This window comes from Laetiporus sulphureus (assembly GCF_001632365.1).
Source record: "Laetiporus sulphureus 93-53 unplaced genomic scaffold LAESUscaffold_14, whole genome shotgun sequence".
NCBI lineage: Eukaryota > Fungi > Basidiomycota > Agaricomycetes > Polyporales > Laetiporaceae > Laetiporus > Laetiporus sulphureus.
In genome coordinates this window covers 384,848-403,584 of record NW_024468523.1, presented here as the reverse complement: position 1 = coordinate 403,584, position 18,737 = coordinate 384,848, and the positions used below count along the sequence as shown (strand labels likewise).

The 18,737-nt window shown below is 54.8% G+C and overlaps 8 protein-coding genes across 8 annotated transcripts in view; 4 read left to right on the top strand and 4 right to left on the bottom strand.

Annotated features, from left to right (window-relative positions):
* The window catches only part of LAESUDRAFT_650931 (uncharacterized protein), a gene marked incomplete at both ends in the record, with an annotated part of 2,336 nt that extends 1,218 nt beyond the window's left edge, over positions 1-1,118 (top strand). Inside the window, 5 exons of the mRNA XM_040904269.1 lie at positions 40-238; positions 288-490; positions 685-742; positions 807-950; positions 999-1,118. Coding sequence (XP_040765451.1) covers positions 40-238; positions 288-490; positions 685-742; positions 807-950; positions 999-1,118 — 724 coding nt within the window. The remainder of the gene's footprint in view (positions 1-39; positions 239-287; positions 491-684; positions 743-806; positions 951-998) is intronic.
* LAESUDRAFT_724704 (uncharacterized protein) lies at positions 815-8,471 on the top strand. Its single transcript, XM_040908674.1, has 27 exons — positions 815-950; positions 999-1,720; positions 1,793-3,611; positions 3,663-3,776; positions 3,835-3,851; positions 3,919-3,982; positions 4,050-4,107; positions 4,168-4,247; positions 4,329-4,401; positions 4,458-4,496; positions 4,548-4,583; positions 4,639-5,023; positions 5,086-5,165; positions 5,220-5,256; positions 5,309-5,384; positions 5,439-5,472; positions 5,533-5,714; positions 5,772-5,958; positions 6,014-6,094; positions 6,159-6,257; positions 6,307-6,330; positions 6,387-7,375; positions 7,429-7,450; positions 7,503-7,573; positions 7,624-7,661; positions 7,727-7,892; positions 7,951-8,471. Exons 2-27 carry the CDS (start codon positions 1,282-1,284, stop codon positions 8,015-8,017), a joined length of 5,277 nt encoding a protein of 1,758 aa, XP_040765450.1. The 5' UTR covers positions 815-950; positions 999-1,281; the 3' UTR covers positions 8,018-8,471.
* A 331-nt stretch (positions 8,472-8,802) lies between these two features.
* LAESUDRAFT_102968 (uncharacterized protein) lies at positions 8,803-9,742 on the bottom strand. The gene is made up of 2 exons (XM_040901161.1): positions 8,989-9,742; positions 8,803-8,912 (listed from the first exon to the last, which is right to left on the bottom strand). Exons 1-2 carry the CDS (start codon positions 9,409-9,411, stop codon positions 8,859-8,861), a joined length of 477 nt encoding a protein of 158 aa, XP_040765449.1. The 5' UTR covers positions 9,412-9,742; the 3' UTR covers positions 8,803-8,858.
* LAESUDRAFT_677557 (cystathionine beta-lyase) lies at positions 9,602-13,244 on the bottom strand. The gene is made up of 11 exons (XM_040905661.1): positions 12,904-13,244; positions 12,249-12,742; positions 11,979-12,195; positions 11,788-11,923; positions 11,434-11,734; positions 11,066-11,373; positions 10,642-11,010; positions 10,491-10,581; positions 10,320-10,433; positions 10,107-10,266; positions 9,602-10,051 (listed from the first exon to the last, which is right to left on the bottom strand). The coding sequence occupies exons 1-11, from the start codon at positions 13,151-13,153 to the stop codon at positions 9,771-9,773; spliced, it is 2,721 nt and encodes a 906-aa protein (XP_040765448.1). The 5' UTR covers positions 13,154-13,244; the 3' UTR covers positions 9,602-9,770.
* A 121-nt stretch (positions 13,245-13,365) lies between these two features.
* On the top strand, positions 13,366-14,504 carry LAESUDRAFT_724701 (uncharacterized protein). Its single transcript, XM_040908673.1, has 3 exons — positions 13,366-13,546; positions 13,607-13,816; positions 13,876-14,504. Exons 2-3 carry the CDS (start codon positions 13,670-13,672, stop codon positions 14,071-14,073), a joined length of 345 nt encoding a protein of 114 aa, XP_040765447.1. The 5' UTR covers positions 13,366-13,546; positions 13,607-13,669; the 3' UTR covers positions 14,074-14,504.
* Positions 14,182-15,416, bottom strand: LAESUDRAFT_811954 (NAD(P)-binding protein; the record flags this gene model as incomplete). Its single annotated transcript, XM_040914362.1, has 3 exons — positions 14,182-14,723; positions 14,779-14,981; positions 15,033-15,416. Coding segments are annotated over 3 exons (1,007 nt in total), but the record flags the coding sequence as incomplete, so codon positions are not given.
* Positions 15,417-15,661: 245 nt separating this feature from the next.
* LAESUDRAFT_651038 (homoserine O-acetyltransferase) lies at positions 15,662-17,112 on the top strand (the record flags this gene model as incomplete). The annotated part of the gene is made up of 3 exons (XM_040904277.1): positions 15,662-15,849; positions 15,901-16,074; positions 16,125-17,112. The coding sequence occupies 3 exons, from the start codon at positions 15,662-15,664 to the stop codon at positions 17,110-17,112; spliced, it is 1,350 nt and encodes a 449-aa protein (XP_040765445.1).
* A 103-nt stretch (positions 17,113-17,215) lies between these two features.
* Positions 17,216-18,692, bottom strand: LAESUDRAFT_811952 (uncharacterized protein; the record flags this gene model as incomplete). Its single annotated transcript, XM_040914361.1, has 2 exons — positions 17,216-18,597; positions 18,665-18,692. 2 exons carry the CDS (start codon positions 18,690-18,692, stop codon positions 17,216-17,218), a joined length of 1,410 nt encoding a protein of 469 aa, XP_040765444.1.
* Positions 18,693-18,737: the final 45 nt, after the last annotated feature.

Below are 18,737 nucleotides of genomic sequence, written 5' to 3'. Positions count from 1 at the left end.
CAACGAGAATACCGCGGGCGGGGCAGGGGCGGAGGCGAGCGATACGACGGAGTCGTACCTGCCGAACTTTGCGGGAATCCCGAACCTGCCGAACTTGAGCAATCTGCCGAATATACCGAATGGGGCGCAGATGGCGAACGAGTGGCTGGAGGGCGTGCCGACGTTGGGGATGAATGCACGGAGAAAGTTCTTCCATGCGCTTGCGGTGGTGATGTTCGTGCCTGGTGTGGCGGTGGATGTGAGTGCATGCGTCATTTGTTGTGCACATGGGCTGACGGGCGCTGTAGCCGGCGTTTCTGCACCTGGCGTTCAGCGGCGCGTTTGCGCTGTTCGTGTTTGCGGAGTACGTGCGGTACTTTGCGCTGTACCCGTTGGGAGCGGCGGTGCACGTGTTTATGAACGCGTTTCTGGACCAGAAGGATGCTGGGACGGCGATTTTGAGCCATTTTTATTTGTTGATTGGGTGTGCGGGGTGTGTTTGGTTTGAGGGGTGAGTTGTTTTGTTCTCGGGCTTTTTCTCGTCCCCTGTTGCAACGGTGGCTATGTTGCAGCTGCATGTTCCTTTGTGGATTATCCGGAGCGCGTGACTGTTCTCATTCCATGATCGGATTTCTCACTAGCAGATCGATTCTGTCGATTCTCCGGTCTCTCTCACAAGCGATGGTTGACTGACTAGAACCTCAGACCCTCTAGATTGCTGCTATACACAGGCACGCTGGTACTAGGCGTCGGCGATGCAATGGTGCGATCTGCATTACATATCGCGACGAGCATTATTTGTACGCTAAATTTGTATACGGTGGCAGGCGTCGATTGTCGGGAAGCGGTTCGGGCGGCACCGGTGGGTGGCCACGAGCGGGAAGACGGTGGAGGGCAGTGTGGCCCTGGTGGCAAGCGTGGTGTTGAGCGCGTGGCTGCTGCGTGTGTGCGGATGTGCAGAGCGGTTCTCGGTGCGTGTAGTGCGCGGCGTGTTGGTCTGCGACTGACTGTTGCTGCAGGTGTGGCGGTATACGGTGGTGTTGATGCTGGGGGCGCTGCTGGAGGGGTTCAGCGTGCAAAACGACAATGTGGTGCTGCCGCTGTATGTGTGGACGCTGCTGGTGTTCGCGGAGGTGTAAGGACAGCCGTCGGACTACAAATTAGAATGAATAGAGTTTGGCGGTGAATTGAGCACGTGATGATGACGCGGGTCTGGATATGCCTGGGCGCTGTTTCCCGATCTGGACGACTGACCTCCTCCTATTAGCCTTCCACTATTACCTTACCTTATTTCCAGCGGGCATGCTCCCGAGCCAACGCCCCCTGCCTGCACCGACGCCGACTCCCGCCGCCCTCTCCCTCGACGACCTCTCCCGCTCCCTCAATCTTCCCCACAACACCGCCGCATACACCCTCCCGACCATCCCCCGTCTCGCTCTCCAAGCAAAGACCACGCATCGCCCTATCCGCCGACCCTCCACTGCCTCGTCCGCAGAGGAGCGCCCGTCCCTTCTCCCGTCGTCCCCCTCCCCCGCCGTCTCTTTCTCATCCACTTGCGCACCCTGCGGCGTGCATGACGCTGCGTACGCGCCCGACTCGGACGCGGACACACGCAGCAGCATGCCTCCGCTCATGCCGTCCGTCGACGGGCCGGAGGACGCGAGCATCAGCGAGATGAACCGTCGCGCACACGCCGCCGTCGAGGGCCTCCGCGCAGAGGCCTCGCGCCTCGCGAACGCAGGTACGTGCTCTCCGCGTATGCTGTTCCTCATGTCCGCCTGGCCCTCACCACCATCCACACCCTCGCCCACAGTCGACGTGCTGCCCTCCCCGTTCGATCCCACCCCCGTCAACGACTCTGACGAGCCCCAACTCCAGCTCCAGCTTCCCCCGGCGAGCGAGAAGCCTGCGACCGCAAACGCCGCAGACGAGGCCACGTGCGACTGGGCTGCCTTCGTGCACGCGTACGCACTCGGCCGCTGGGACCCACTCCGCACCCCGCACCCGCCTCGTTCGCAGCTCCAGGCACCCAGTCACCCTGGCGCGCGCGACTTGGGGGCGATGGTGCCGACTAAGGAGCAGACGCAGGCTGAGCGAGATCGCGAGATGTTCGAGTCGCCGTGCGAGATGCACCCACCTGAGACACTGCATGACCGGGAGGACTCCGGCTCGACGGTAGGTGCCCCGGAGCCGGCTGTCCCGCTCGTGGATGGGATCATCGGTGCGGGGGAGGTGGGATTGCTCTCACTGTCTCCGATGTCTGAACAACATCCCGTGCAACCTCATACGACAGCGATCGATGCTTCACCGGCGTCAACGACGGCAAGTAGCAGTACATCGGCAGTGAAGACCGCATCAGTACACAAACGACCGGGGGTGCCCTTGTCGCTAGGCGCGTTCCCGCACAGACTGCGTAGCGCATTCCCTGCAGTGCCTCCAACGCCCTCACATGCGCCTCATCCCTCCACTTCATCCACCTCCGCGAAAAGTCACGCTCGTCACACCTCATCGTCGTCATCATCCGTCTCGTCCAACCACCAGATCCCAACGACAGAGGCGACGACAACCGCCGCGGCTATCCGGTGGGCAGGGGCACGGGTGAGCGTCGCACCGCTCGCGCTGCCGTCGCCGGAGCACGAGCTGACAGACCCGATGCGCGGCGTGACGGCAGTGATCCCTGGGTCTCACCCGCCCGATGCGTTTGGGGGATACTTTGGGAACGCGTGGACGGCGACTAATGGGAGGGTAGGATGGGAGGGTGAGCCGGTGTTCTCGCCGGGGACGGGGAGGAAGACGAGATTGAGCAGTTTTTGGCAGGGGACACAGGATGTGGAGGAAGGGGATCGGGTGGAGGATGAGGATGGGAGGGGAGAGGAGAGTGATGGTGAGAAGGAGCAGGCGGGAGTGAGTGAAAGGAGGAAGGAGAGTGGGAATGGGCATGTGAAGGAGGGCTCGAAGGAGAAGGAGTCGATGAAGTTTCCCTTGCACCCGCCGCCTGCGACTGCGCCGGTGACGTATACGATTGAGGAATCCGATGGGGACTATTTCGGGGCGATGGATGGGATGTTCGGGCAGTCATATGCGCATTTCGCGACGACGAGCGAGCGACCGTCCAAAGCGGTGTCGCTTGAGACCGTCGTTAAGCACGAACGTGCGGAAAGCGACGGCGATGCCAAAACAAAGCCTCTGAGTTTGACATCCTTCCAAGCCCCACTAGCCGACCATGATTCTCAAACGTCCAAGCGGACCTCCGTATCGGCCTCACCAGAAACTACATCAACCTCTCACTCACATACCCCATCAATCACGACCATACAACCGCTCCCTACGCACGCGAACACGACGTCGATCATTTCACCGCCGGGCCGATTTGACGCACAGACGGTGCCCGCGCTCCCGCGGCGCATCTGCCTTACGCGCCAGACGAGCGCACCACTGCCGCTGCTGAGCAGCGCGTCGCTTCCTGCGGCGGGGCTCGATGTCGCGAATGGGTCGGGTGGAATCGCGGTGATTGCGGCCGGTGCGGGGCGCACGGGGCGTGCGGCGAAGGAGGAGCAGATGTTCAGTGAGCTGGGATATTTGGCGCCACCCAACCCGCAGGATGAGCTGGAGCGGAGGAGGGCCTTGTACAGGTGCGTGGCGGTTTCGTTCGACTCGCTCTGCTGGCTGACTGCTGGTGTCAGGTTCAATATTTGGGGCACGGGCCGGGACGTGAACTTTGACCGGATCGCGCACTTGGTGAAGCTGGTGTTTAGCACGAAAGTTGTGACAATTTCGCTCGTGGATGGGACGGAGGAGTGAGTGGTGTGCTGCTCTACTTATTAATTGTAGACTGGGCTGATTGATGGTGGATAGGTTCTTCAAGTCTGAATGTGAGTTGGACTGGGTTTGAACGTGGAGGGAAGTTGGGTGGGTATGACTGATGGCGGTGACTTGCAGCGGGATTTGGCACGCAGAACATGCCGCGGACGAGTTCATTCGATGCTCATGCCATTTTGCAGAGGTGAGTCGCGAGTGATGTGGATTCGATGCGTTTTCGCGGTGTTAACCGGCAATGTGTCGGGGAGTAGGGACGACGAACCCATGGTCGTGCACGACGCACAAGAAGATTGGAGGTTCGCGCGGAACGTACGTCCTGTTTCCTTTCATCTTTCCCCGCTTCGCCCATGCTCATATATCGACGCGCAGCCGCTCGTGATTGGCACGCCGCGTATCCGGTTCTACGCTGGATGTCCGCTGCGCACACAGGATGGGTACAACATTGGTGTGTGAGTATATGCGCTTATTTTTCTTTTTCCTTCCTCCCGCCCGCCTATCTGACTATTGCTCTTGTCTCTGGTTATGGATAGTCTCGCGATCATTGACGATGTGCCACGGAGGGAGTTCGGTCCCAGGCAGCGGCATACGTTGAAGGAGTTTGCGGTGGGTAGCTGTCTTGAGTGTGGGTGAAGAGAATGGCGAGCTAATGGTGTCGGTAGCAAATTGCGATGCGGGAGCTGGAGTTGTGGAAGGACAAGGTACGTAGTCATTCTCAGTAGACATGCATGGGTTGTGAATGGTTCTTTCAGATTCAACTGCGTATCAGAGACCGCATTCAAAACTCGGTAGGTTTTCTCAGCGATGATAATCTCAATCGTGGCCTGATATAGCTTGGTGCAGATGGAGCAATTTACGCGGGAATGCCTCGATCTCGATAAGGAAGCGGATGGCGAAAAGGGCCTGTTTATGGGCACGTCGATGGAGCAGGTGTACGAGCGCGCCGCGCGGCTCGTGAAGCGAACGCTTGATGTGGAGGGCGCGATCGTGCTGGACGTGTCACACGTGGACGTGCTTGAGACGATCGGCGCGGAGAGCGCGATGAGCATCACGCTGCACAATGCGGATAGGCAGGCAGGCTCCTCGACGAGCAGCAAGTCGCTCAGCCGCGAGGAGTACGCGCGTCTGACAGAGTTCTTTGCCCGATATCCGGATGGGAAGGTTTGTGAGGGGATCGTGCCGGCGACGTTGCGCCCGTTTCTGCCGACGAGGATACAGTATGCGCTTGGTGAGTGATTTGGATTTGTGGGGTGTGAGGGTGTGCAGTGCGAATGATTGCTTTGGGAATAGCGGTGCCTATATTCAACATTGACAAGCAGCCATTTGCTTTGTTGTGCGCGTATAGCACCGGCGAGCGCACGACGCCTTTCGTAAGTGCCTCTGCTCGTTGGATCTGACTATGATTCACGCTCAGCTTGTATCAGCTCGAAGGGCACGAATTGTCGTATCTCCGCGCTATCGGTAAGTTTGGCTTTGTAATTGTAGCGGAGCTTCCATACTAAAATATGACTAGGTGTGATCATCCTGTCCGCTGTGTTGAAGCGTAGAATGGTTCTCGCGGATAAGGCCAAGAGCTTGTTCATCTCGAAGTAGGTCTTCTCGCTGGGAAGATGCGGTGTTTGTTCTAATCCTGCTTCCGTTAGCATCTCGCACGAACTGCGAACACCGCTGCACGGGGTAAGTGCCCGGCGTGTGCATACACTTACCGGCACTGTGGCTCATTGCTGCCGTTGACAGATACTGGCGTCGGCCGAGCTGCTCTCTGACACGCCCCTAGATCATAGTCAGACATCCTTTCTGCAGACGGTGGAGGCGTGTGGAACCTCGCTTGTGGAGACGGTCAACCATGTATTGGACTTCACGAAGCTAAGCGGCAATGCGAAGGCGGGCGGTGTGGAGAATGCCATTCAGCATAGCAGGTGAGTGTGCATGTTGGCTCGATCATCTCATCGTGTGCTGAGTCGAATGATCTGTAGGGTTGACCTCATGCAGCTCGTGGAGGAGGCCATTGAGGGAGGTTGGATAGGACACCGCGCGAGGATGTTCACGTCCGAGATTGGCAGCGTGTATTCGCCGCCGAAGCAGGATCGCCCAGCCGTCCTCCCTGATCCTGCAGAGCAGCATGTTGAGACCGTCATCGACATAGACTTTGGCTCAACGAGGGTATGTTACACGCTTGTCTGAGCAAAAGGTTGTTTCTCACCGTTCTGTCCGATAGGGCTGGACCTTCATGTGCGAGAAGGGTGGCATTCGTCGGGTGTTGATGAACGTATTTGGCAACAGCTTGAAGTTCACATCGGTTGGCGGACTGAATTGTTTGTTAGTGCCATCGATCGGGATCTGATCGTGCGTTCCTTACTTAGGACGGTTACGTTCACGTCATGCTTCGACAACTGCCTCCGACGAGCGAGACACCGAGCGACAAGGTTCGCCTGGAACTCTCTGTGATCGATACCGGAAAGGTGCGCCGGCATTCTGTGCTAGCATTCATTTTGGCTGAATTATGTACAGGGCATCAGCCAGCATTTCCTCAAGGTATCCATCGTTGACATGCTCTGCCTTGTCATTGCTAACGAATTTTTTATTTGCAGAATCAACTGTTCCATCCATTCTCGCAGGAGAACCCATTGCAGACGGGTACGGGACTCGGCCTGGCTATTGTCAACAGCATTGTACGATCTCGTAGTGTGGACGGCAAGGTCGATGTCTGGAGCGCAGAGGGCGTAGGGACCGAGATCAAGATAACTTTTGATGCGGAGCCAGTCGAAGAAGAGCAGTCCTCATCTTGCGACGAAGAGATGGTGCAGGTGTACGACCACATGAAGCGGCCGACCGTGTCGTTGCTAGGCTTCAACGACTCGCACCGAGGGGTCCAGCTCTTGCGCTCTGTCGTCAGGTCGTATCTGGTGTCACGATGGGGATTCACTCTAGCTGAGGAAGATACCGTTGGTCAAATTGTGATCGTCAATGAAGATCTTGCGCCCCTGGCTGCTGCGATCGACAGCAAACAAGCATCTAGGCCGTTCATTATTCTGTCGTCGCTTCGTGGTGACCCTCGTCTCATGAATATGGTTGGCGAGTATGAACGCATCGGGGGCTTCTGTCGAATTGTGTACAAGCCTGTCGGCCCGATCCGTTTACACGCCGCGCTCAAGATGTGTCTGCACATTATCAACATAGGTCAAGGATCTCGCACGCAGTCTACAGTGCCCACGCGCCCGGAGTCGCCTGTCGTCGAGGCATCGCCTCCCTCGGAGGACGTGGTCACGCCTGAGGGCATTCTGCCTCGTCGCTGCTCGGAAGATGGGATTGCCACGATGCAATGCAGACCCGCGCTTGCTCCTCGTGCTGCTACGATTCATCCGCTTGCCAGTTGGTCTCACATGACTATCTCTGCTCCGGCGGATGGAAACGAGTCCGAACCGCCGGATTCTTCCGAATCAGTCCCATCGACCCCCACTCCCCTTATCGCTGTAGGCTCCGGAGGAACGTTGCTCAGGTCGTCTGTTGGCTCTCTTGGTGTTCGAGGGCCGCTGCGGGTACTCGTCATCGAGGATAACAGCATCCTACGAAATCTACTGTACGTTATGTGGATATCTGACTTGTACATGCTGCTCACGTGTTGATGCGCAGAATAAAATGGCTTAGAAACAAGGTGAATGGCGGTGTATTATGTGGATAACGATCATTTTGCTGATTCAACTTAGGGCTACGACTTTCGGGAGGCGGTGGATGGGCAAGAAGGAGTCAGTATCTTTGAGAGCGATGGACATTTCGAGTGAGCGAAACTGCTGCCCATCGCTCGTCATGAGCTTAACATCTATCCAGCGTCGTCCTGGTAGATTTATCTATGCCTGTGCTTGACGGTCAGTTCACGTGGTATACTTGCGATTGAGGCTCTGTTGCTCATCTACCGTTCCCGTCGCACTAGGTGTCGGTGCAACCATGCAGATGCGATCGATAGAAACGATGCGGAAGCGGGTTGAATCTCGTGATGATCATCAGAAGCCATCGCGTGCTGCTCGCATCCTAGCGCTCACTGGCATGTCCTCACTGGAAGATAAACGCCGCGCTTTTGAAGCCGGCGTAGACGGATAGTACGTTATCGTCGTCGTGCATCGACTGTCGTGACGAGTCTAATGACAATCTGTCTAGCTTGGTGAAGCCGGTTGCGTTCAAAACACTAGACACAATGTTCCATAAACTTGGCATCACACCATGACTGAGATGCAGACACTTTGGAAAATCAGGGATGGCCGTCCCAGGATCTTCGCACTCATATATTCTATATCAGGTCATACATCGTCTGCCCCGACGTCCGATATATCTATATTGCAACAGACACACATACCTAGTAGGTCGCATTTGTATATCCATCTCCTGCTAGTGCTACTCTTTACGTGTCAGACTACGCGTATTCTACCCTTCCATCACTCCATATTCTTAACCATGTAGCCTCCTAGCCTAACCCTCCTCTTTCAATGCTCTAGTCTTACCGGATAATGGACCACTTTACCACATGATACACGATATATAACACGGGTTTTTGCGTGTGAAGTCGTATGCTGACGAGGTGAAGCCGCTGGTAAGGTGTGCTCATGTTCGAAAGTATTGCCATGCTTTCTATAGTGGTGCCTACAAAAGATTCGAGAAATGTGGAGTTGAGCCGCAAATAGTTGGTCGGTGCGATCCTGTCACAGACCTCGTTGTTGTGGCTGGCTTGACAAGGAAGACACCATAGCGGTATGATTAATAACAAAAATCCATCGTAAAAGCAGCAAGAGAAAGAGAGGAGACATGAAGAGCATGAGCGCAAGCGAGTGCAGCGTTATGGAGAAAGAGGTGCTGTTACACTGCTCGCGTTATCAGCCACAAGCGCGATTATGCCACGCACGTGACCGTGCTGTGCTGCATATCTATAAGCTCACCTTGCTTCCGACCGACTATCACTTGGGTGAAGAGGCGTCAAGCGCCGGTTCCAAATGACAGCAATGCAAAGTTTATTCAGGGGGAGTACGCAATAGATGTACAATTACATTAAGCTGTCGAAGGCTTTCTCCATTTCATTTCGAGAACCCATCCAGACAACTGGTCCTTATTCGGTTGCCGCACACAGTCTAGCGCAGGGTAAGTCTCATTAGCATCCGCGATATGATGAATTCGGATCGCTGAAGGTGGATCTAGAGTACGAACCGCAGGCGTGAGCAGGGACGTCGGAGTTCCAGGTGCATTGGATGGCTTGTTCGAACTTCGGATCGAAGCCATGTAAAAGTACGTGGTCCGAGTGGGGTGCTGACAAGATGGGAGGACAGCTAGTGGATGGAGACCAACGGTGGTGGACGAATCAGTGAGGAGGTGTGTTTGACGGGCAATAGGTAGAGCATTGTAAGGACTGAGAGCACTCAGAGTGACAGAGTGGATCAAAACAAATAGGGGATTGACAAGTACATGGTCAGTATCAACAAAAGGCATACCTGTATCACAATCGACGATGCCGACAAATGTATAGGTGTGCAAGCCTGTCCACAGCAGCCTGGGATACAACAGTGATGCAACAACATGCAACACATTGTAGCAGAATGAATACAGCAATGAATCACATTTAGTGACGAACATTATATCTGAGAAAAGTACGGTGATCCCAAAAAAAAATGAAGTAAACGTGGTGATGAACAAGTCCTAGGGCGGAACTTTGAGGGCGACGGTGGCGTGTTGCATGAGTTACGTAATAAAAGTTATGTAATCTGCAACAACTGCGTCACGTGTTCACGTGACCGGCGTACTGAAATAGCCAAATTGGTCATTTGGAATCTGCTAAAATCAGGCTTCAACGCGCCTTTTGCTAGGCCTTATGTGGAGATATCTACGGTTACATCCATCCTCACTTTCATAAGAACCCGCCAACATCCATCACAATATCTGTACATCATCACAAAATGCAGCATCACAAACAGGAACACGTTCCGGGACACAAGTTATACATAGAGCCACCGGCCACGGTCCTCCGCCCACTGAGGCAGAGATCCGATGCTGATCCCGGTGAAATGCTCGTGTAGAGACGGAACCGCATCGATCGCGTCCGCACGAATATCCTCATCTCTCGGGGTTCCCGGTGGTGTGATAGTGTTCGGCGGATACTCATAATCGTAGGACGATAGAATGCCCAGCCCAGAACCACCTACAGAAGTGGTGTATGTCCTGAAGCCAGAGCCCTCCAACGCAGAGATCAAAGCTTGTAGCGATAAGTCGCGGAAGTCTATTGCCAATGCATGTCAGCAACTAGACCTTCATAGAAAATGTGTAGGTCGCACCATCTGGCACCAGAGTCACAGCGCAACCTCCTCCGCCTGCGCCGGTAAGCTTCGTGCTCAGTCCGAACCGCTCGGAAGCAGTTGTCGAACGGATGGTCTCTAAAGATGGATGAGAAACGCCCAGTGAAACTAGATGTGCGTGGTTCTCGTTGATCAATGTCTGAAATATGAACTTGAGAATACTACGGTCAGCGACAAAAGAATCGAACGCACGGAGAGAGCAGAAAGCAGTGATGCCCTGGGAAGCTCTGGATCGGCCAACGCTCGATGAGCCTCATCACTGATGCTTTGAATGGCATCTAAGATCTTGTTCACAACCTCGGGGTCCTGTGATACAACATAGTAAGCATTATGAGCAGAATGTAGCCTACTAAAAATCAGCACCTCAGCCTTCTTCATGGCGACGCCGGCAACAAGCTTCTTCGTGTCACGGGGCACTCTGGAATCAACCAACAAGAAACGCAACGATTTGAAACTAGTGAAACCGAATCATAATTAGCATCACGAACAAGACTCGTGCAAGCTTCATGCCCACCCTTGGATCTGCTCCATCCCGCTCTTCTTCCCAAAGCCGGCGCGCGTATATGCCAGCGCACCGCCAAACACGGCGACCGAGTTGTCCACTCCGCTCGGATTACCATGCAATACCTTCTCCCCGATGAACGCCCACCGGTTGACTTCTTCCGCGACGTCCGGAGGGATGGCCCGCCGACCATGGTGCGAAATGTGTAAGTGGCCGGGATCGCCATACGCGGGCTGGCGGCTGCGCGGAGGAAGCGGCGGGATGGAGATGCGCTCGTGGAGGAGCAAGAGCGCCGTAGCAACACACGCCGAGTAGGACGCTGAAGACCCAAGCCCCGCGCCTACCGGAAGAGTCGACCGCGCCACAAAGTTGAACGATGGTCTGCAGCGCAAGAGCTCGTTGATTAGGGCTTTACTCCGAAGACGCGAATACGCACCGGAAGCCGCCGTGCGTCATCGTCATGTACAGGTAGAGGAACGCCACCATAGCCCCCTGCGCCTTCGGAGGGATCTCGTCTGCCGGAGGCAAAGCGCGCGTACTGATGGCCTCCATCAGTTTCTGGTCGAGCTGATCTGGGTGCGATTCGCCGGGAGGAACGGGAGTAACCGCGTCCCAGGGCAGATCGTCAAGATCCCACTCGTGGTGATAGTTTCCGATATCGGAGAGGTGCAACGACAGCTTGTTGTCATGCCGTGGTGACACCAATCCGTAGCAGCGCAAGTCTACCGAGGCTGCGATAGCCGTCTTCAATAACGGATACCATAGTGAGCGCAAACCTGTGATCCTATCGGTCGAACCACGTACCACACCGTGCACGACTGCATGCTCTCCGAAGAGAATGACCTTGCCAGGAGCGCTGACAAGCCATTCTCTGTCCTCCCTCTCACGGATAGGTTCATTCAGCGCCAACTTCTCCACCGCCCTGCTAATCGGGTTGGGAATGCGCACATATTCGTTCGCAGCATACGCCACAGCACCTGCCTCAAGCAGCGCATGTTGGAGGTCGTCAAGAAGATCTGCCGGGTCCTCAATACCGACGCAGAGTCGGATCAAATCCTCCGGAAGACCACGAGCTGCGCGCGTCGCCGGGTCAATAGAAGCATGCCTGTGCAAAGCTTAGTTGTTGTGCAGGACAGGAATATACGGAACTACACTTACGACATCACGCAAGGCATGCTAATCAAACTGTTCACGCAGCCAAAACTGACGCTGATACCCCACAGGCGCGTAGCACCTACGATGCGCTCGCTAAGCTCCTTGTCGCCAGTTTCAAATGAGAGCACTGCGCCATAGCCTACAAGAACTATGAGTACTCGAACTGATCAGGATACTAAATGGCTGCAACAGACCGTCTGCAATGCGCTCATGCACTTCCCTGTTCGGATGATTCGGCAGGCCAGGGTAATGCGTAACGAAGCCTAGACGAGAGAGTAGCTGAGCGACAAGCATAGCGGTAGATTGCTGGCGATCCATGCGAATGGCGAGTGTCTTGATGCCCCGGAGAAGCAAGAATGAGTCGAACGGCGTGAGGGCATTGCCAACTGCGTTGATCGTGAATGCCATTTGCTGCAGGATCGGATGAGCTCCATGAATAACCGAAAGTCTCGTTGTAAACACACCTTTGCCAATTCATCCTGGTTGCAAGTAATGACACCCGCCATCAAGTCATGGTGTCCGCTCAGATACTTCGTCGCGCTATCATATACGATGTCCGCCCCATGCTCCAGGGGGCGCTGCAGGTAAGGACTCATCATCGTATTGTCCACCACGATGACTGCGTCCGGACACTTCTCCTTTACGAGCGAACTGATCCCGGCAATGTCGATGATTTTTAACAGAGGGTTCGTAGGAGTCTCGAGCAGCACCATGGCCGTCTTGCCGGGATTGAGGCAGGGAACGACCGCCGAAGGATCCGCGGTGTCTATGTGGTGTACCGTTACACCCATATGCGTGCGAAGGTAGGTGAGCAGACGGTGCGTTCCACCATAAATATCATCGCCCGCAATTACTTCGCTGCCGGGCTTGAGGATGCGCGTAATCACATCAAGGGCAGCCATGCCGGAGGAGACGACAAAGGCATGTTCCGCGGAGGATATTTTGGCAATATGGTGCTCTGAGAGGAGAGTGAACGTGTTAGCACTTCTGTCCCACCCACTTAGAAAATGTAGTGAATATCTTTCGTTCCAATCTCAACCCGAGCAAGCGTTCCGCTAAAACGCTTTCTCTTCCGTATCATATACGGGGCTCATAACAAACGAGGGAACACATACTTACGTAAATGCGTCCTGGTCGGGTTCCCGCTCCGAGTATAATCATATTGCCCGCCGACACCTTTGAACGTCGCAGTCTGGTAGATGGGTACGCTGGAACTCCCATGCTGGTCCTTATGCTCTGCGTCCGGCGTCTCTACATTTGCGCAAAGCGTCGAGAAGCGGTACGGCTGGCGACGCGGGATCGACGGCGACTCCGGCTCGGGAGTCGGCAAGTCGTGCTCGGGCAGCTTCGACGCGGGACCACCAGACATTTCGGTATTAAGACAAAGGGAAGAGAGAAAAGGATGGAACGGCCGATTCTACGGCCGTACGAGTGATATAGAGCGTGTGTGGGGGTTGAGCGCAAAGCATCGTCGTGCCACTCACTCGTATGCCAGGCGCAATCACGTGATGCAATCGCGCCATTCAGTCGCCTTAAATCGAACTCGACGTTCCCGAGTTTCTCGGAGCACGCGTGTCATCCGACTTGTTCCACTAAGATGCCTCGAAGACAGCGTGAATTCATTGGCATCGCAGCATGTGAGGAACGAGTTTCTGATTCAAAGTTGGGATAGATAGCGACTCGCCAGACGCAGGCGACCATCACTCAGCTTGACCCGGAAGTCATCGCCAAACGAACAAAACGGCACTTGGATGAGCTAGAGGTGCGTATACTTGCTTGCGTATGCAAATAGGTTTGTTCATACTCGTCCACAACTGCACAGCGTTCCAACTACACTGAACCCTCTTCTTCCACCTTTCCCGGCCTTGATGAGGTTGAAGAGGAGATGGGTAGCCGCACCGTGAAGGGTCGTGCGCGCCAAACCATTTCGGACAAGCGTGAGTGGCCAGGGTTGAAGAAGAAAAAGTCAACAATGAACGTGCGGACGGCAATTCTGTACAAGAAGAACCTAGCCACACTCATCGACGAGTCTGTGAGCGAGAGCATTTTGTTGAATGGCTGCCGTATGCTGATGCATCTGGAGTAATGCAGGGTATAGCGAACTGCCCTGCGAATATCAGAACATACCTCAACGCTGTCGCTCCGCCTCCTCGCGAGCCACCGCGCCTTCTGTGCTCCGTGTGCGGATATTGGGGAAAATACAAATGCAAGAGGTGTGCGATGCCATATTGCGACATGAATTGCGAAGCAATACACAATGAGACGCGATGCGAACGCAGGGTCATCTGATTGATCTCGTTTCAAACTCTTGATGGCAAGCAGGCTGCCATTGATATGCTCGGAGCAATCGCGGAACCACTCTCAGACTCTCTTCCTTGTATCATTCGTATTACCATTGTCGTCCTATTGGTTACATGTAAAATACAACTGTGTACGATAGAAACGTCACAACGTTTAGGGTTAAAACAGTGATGGTGTCCATGCAATAGAGCTTTACAATGTCAGAAGCTGCACTAGCATTACGAGGCGAAGTTGTACTTTGCCCTCGCCCGCCACTCCACGAAACTAGGCGCTAGCCAATACAGAAGATGACCAAACCTACCAAAGACATACGGCATGAAGACATGCTTTTCGCCGGCATCCACTGCCCTCACAGATCTCTTTGCCACAGCTTCAGGCCTCAGTCCGACCTTATTCGGATCCACTTCACGTACTACTCCGGCGTCAACAGCAGATGAACGAAAACTGCCTCGCACAGTAGTAGGAATGATGAGGGAGAAGGCAACGGCGGGGTGCTCGATGGAGAGCGCTTGATAGAGCATGAGCGACGCGGCTTTGGTGGAACAGTATAGAGAGCGAGTAGGAGCTGGGATGACTGCTCCAAGAGAAGAGATCAGGGCGATTGAAGGGGCGATAGAGCTACTTTGGAGCAACGGCAGCTGGGATGTGCATAATGTTCATTATGACGGACAGGAGAGTAGAGAACTTGCTCACGAAGGCCGCAGCAGAGATGAGGGGACCCAAATAGTTGACCTTTGCAGCGGTAGAAGCAACGTCCACTGTATGCTGGATGCCTATGACGCCGGCTTCCGGAGGATTGAACCCGTTTGCGAGTCTGTCAAGCCCGGCGACCTCCATGAGAGGTCGCAGCGCACTCGCCCCTGCACACACAAAAACCGTATCTACGCCATCCCACTCTGAAGGAGTGCCATCAATATGTACAGAACCCGACTCGCTGGTGGACACACCTAATTTTAGTCTTTCCCTCAGCTGTACCATTTGCTCGACATTTGTGAAGTCAGTGGCAACGCTGAAGACTCTCCCGGTGTCTCCAAATCCTGCCTCCACGTACAAGACCTGGCACTCCTCAAGGACCCTTCTCAGTTCCTCCTCCCTACGCGCAACGACGCACACGCGTGCACCCCTTATTGCGTATTCATGTGCAATCTCCCGTCCGATTCCGCTGGACGCCCCGATGATCACAACGCGCTCCTCCTGCTTAGGAATTTTACGAGGGCGATCTAGTTTGCGTGCAGCGCGTCTTGAAATGAGCAGCAAAGAAAGTGCGAGAGCAGCAAAAGTGCCGAGCTGCAGGCGAGAGGGCAGCCTGTCGGCGATGGAGGACAACATGCAAGGGACGGTGATCGGCGTTATTCGCGTGATCTGCATTGGGCTCGCGTGCTCTGCTCATCATTTGTCGAGTCACTTTCCTTGCCTCTCTCCTTGCCTCTCACCACTTTCTGTCTGACGGGGATATGTACTACTAACATACCCGGGCCCTTCATCGTAGAACCTCCATCAACCGATTCGTACTCGTGGTCTCCAGGTATACAAGGCTTCGTCGCGTCCTTATCAAAAATCCTGCCCGCATTCCAACATGCAGGCTTCATTCGCTGCTTTGATTGACCAAAAGTACTATACCGTACCCTTTTTCACCTTGGAGTCTGGCCGAGTGCTGAAGAACGTACCAGTTGCCTACAAGACCTGGGGGAAGCTGAACGAGACTAGGGACAATGTCATGATCATCTGCCATGCCTTCACGGGCAGCTCGGACGTCGAGGATTGGTGCGTCTCATCTTTGCGTTTTGCATAAAGGTTTCTGAATCCGCTTGCAAGGTGGGGCCCGCTCATGGGCAAGGGCAAGGCGTTTGATCCTCAACGCTACTTCATTTTCTGTGCGAATGTGCTGGGCTCGCCCTACGGCTCAGCCTCGCCTGTTACAGTCAATCCAGAAACCGGCAAGCCATACGGCCCCGAATTTCCTGCAACAACTATCCGTGACGATGTCAGGTATGCTTACACTTGCACTTATTTTTCTCCTCTAATCATCACTATCATAGATTGCACAAGCTCGTGCTAGACTATCTTGGAGTTTCATCTGTCGCGGTAGCCATCGGTGGTTCCATGGGTGGGATGGCGATCCTTGAATGGCCACTCTGCACTCCCAAAGGGTATATCCGACACATTATCCCCATCGCAACATCCGCCCGACATTCCGCATGGTGTATCAGCTGGGGCGAAGCCCAGCGACAGAGCATCTATAGCGATCCCGTGTACGAAGATGGCTTCTACAAATCTCAGCCTGCCTCTGGGCTGGCCGCCGCACGCATGGCTGCCCTCCTTACCTTCCGTTCACGCGACTCCTTCGAGCGACGCTTCGGCCGCAAGCCACAGAGACTACCTGCAGATGCAGTCCCCACTCCGCCGCGCTCGCCCGTCTCGCCCGAGGCCGACGATGCGCTAGCAGCGCACAACGACGGCCAGCGCAAGCGAACGAGCATTAACGGTTCTGCATCGGGCACACCCATATTGTCCCGCTCCATTTCGCCTACCCCGCGCCACCCGATCTTCTCAGCGCAGAGCTACCTGCGCTATCAAGGCGACAAGTTCATCTCTCGCTTCGACGCTAACTGCTATATCCACATCACGCGCAAGATGGACACGCACGACGTCACACGCGGCCGGCTGCTGTCTCCCGATGAGGACGAATCACACGCCCTCGCAAGAGTCTTGTCGACCCTCCCGCCTCGCGCGCTGGTCATCGGTATCCAGACTGATGGACTCTTCACGCCCTCGGAGCAGCGCGAGATTGCAGAGTATGTGCCTGATGCTGAGTGTGTCATCATCCCATCTCCAGAGGGCCATGACGGTTTCCTCTTGGAATTCGAGCTCATCAACGGACACATTATGCAATTCTTAAAGAGGGAATTCCCTGACTACTACAGGATAGCTGACGGCTCAGAGGCGGCGGATGAGCCTGAAGAAGGCTTCGACGTCAAAAGGACTAGTATGTTTGGCGAGGCGGAGGCAGATGTCATCAGGTGGTAGGACTGGTAGAGCAGGTATATTAGAGCATATGTGTCCTCGTTAGGTTGTATAGATGCTTCTGCTGCGATTATGGCAATCTTGAGGTTCAGTTCGTGAGCATATTCTACGACGTCGAAACTGACGCCATCTCGTCCATGGCTTCCTTCAGCTTGCTGAAAAACGCCTCTCCGAATAAGTCATCAACGGCCTCTCTGCTCCAAGACACCGCTAGTCCGATACCTCCAGGAGGCGTGCCAGTTACATTCACTGCAAGAGCAGCTCCAGACGCAGGATGGCTCTGAGTGAAAATCGCATCACGGATGCTCCAGCTCGGCTTTCCCCCGCTGCCGGTATGCCCATCAGGAGCCAGAGAGAACCGGCCCAGGTTGGACAACTCAAGGGTCATCTGGCGTTTCTTCCCCAGCATTCCCTTTAAATAGCCATCGTAGTTGCCGAAGAGGAACTTGAGCATACCAATCTGCTCTTTAGTTTCTAGTTGTTTAGTTCGCATCTCGTTCGTGAGAGCAGCCGCGGTGCCCCATGGAAATCCTCCGAGCCAGGAAATGTGGCCCTGGGCAAGCGTTATCAGGGGAGGATAAGAATGATACGCGGAAACTTCGTCACACATCGCATTGGCAGGCGTTTTCGTGAGTGGGCGCAGAGACACAGGAATACATGTGGAAAGGCACTTGAACTCATATACAGGCGCGGAGGCGGGATCTGCGGCGAGGAGTTCCGAGATAATCAGGACTGACAACGTGTGCAGAAATGCCGTCAACGTCGACTGATGTGCCCTACAAAGCTTGAGGATTCCTTCCACATCTCGCGCAGAATACTGAAGAATCCGGATTGGAGCGGCAAATGAATCGGTCGAAGGCACGGTACGCCCTGTCCAAGCAGTAGATGAAGGAGTCCACGACACGGGGGCGAGAAGGTTGTACAGTTCCCGAAGTACTGTCATCATGGAGACTGATAAGTCTACTAGAGACTCGACTGGTGTGACAATCATGGTATCTTTTGGAACTTGAATTGACATCTGCGTTTCAAAGTCGAAGGACCGTTCGCTGTTTTCATTTAGGGCAGATAGGAGTGCAGTGTGGAATGCCAGTCCGCTTTGACCGTCTCCGATAGCGTGATGCCACGCAAATACTACGGTCCCGTCTTTCAGGACCGCCAGACGCCAGAGCGGGAGAGGAGCATCTGTATCGAAGCGAGTCGCAATCTGCGTCTCAAGCACTCCCGCAAGTTCGTCCTTCTCCTTGTCCGAGAAGGTGACGATCGCGGATAAGTCGATCGCATCAAGGCGCACGTAGGTGGGCTTTCCGGCGGACATGTTTGAGAGGCGTACGCCAAGAGCCGCGTGCTGAGGAATCAATCGGGCGAGAGCTGCAAATAACAGTTCCTTCGTGAGCGTGACGCCATTGGGACCGACATATTGCGCTGCGATGGCCACACATGCGAAGATGCCCAGCTCGTGGCGGGAAACGTGGTAGCGTTCCAGCAAGCCTGATGATAGATCGTGATTGAGCTCGACGTTGCATCGATGACTTCTTTTCGAGTATGAACACCATACCTGCTTCTCTGACCACGGGCTGCGTCATGGTGGTATCGGGAAAATACAACTCGTGCCAAGGTGTTACTTCCAA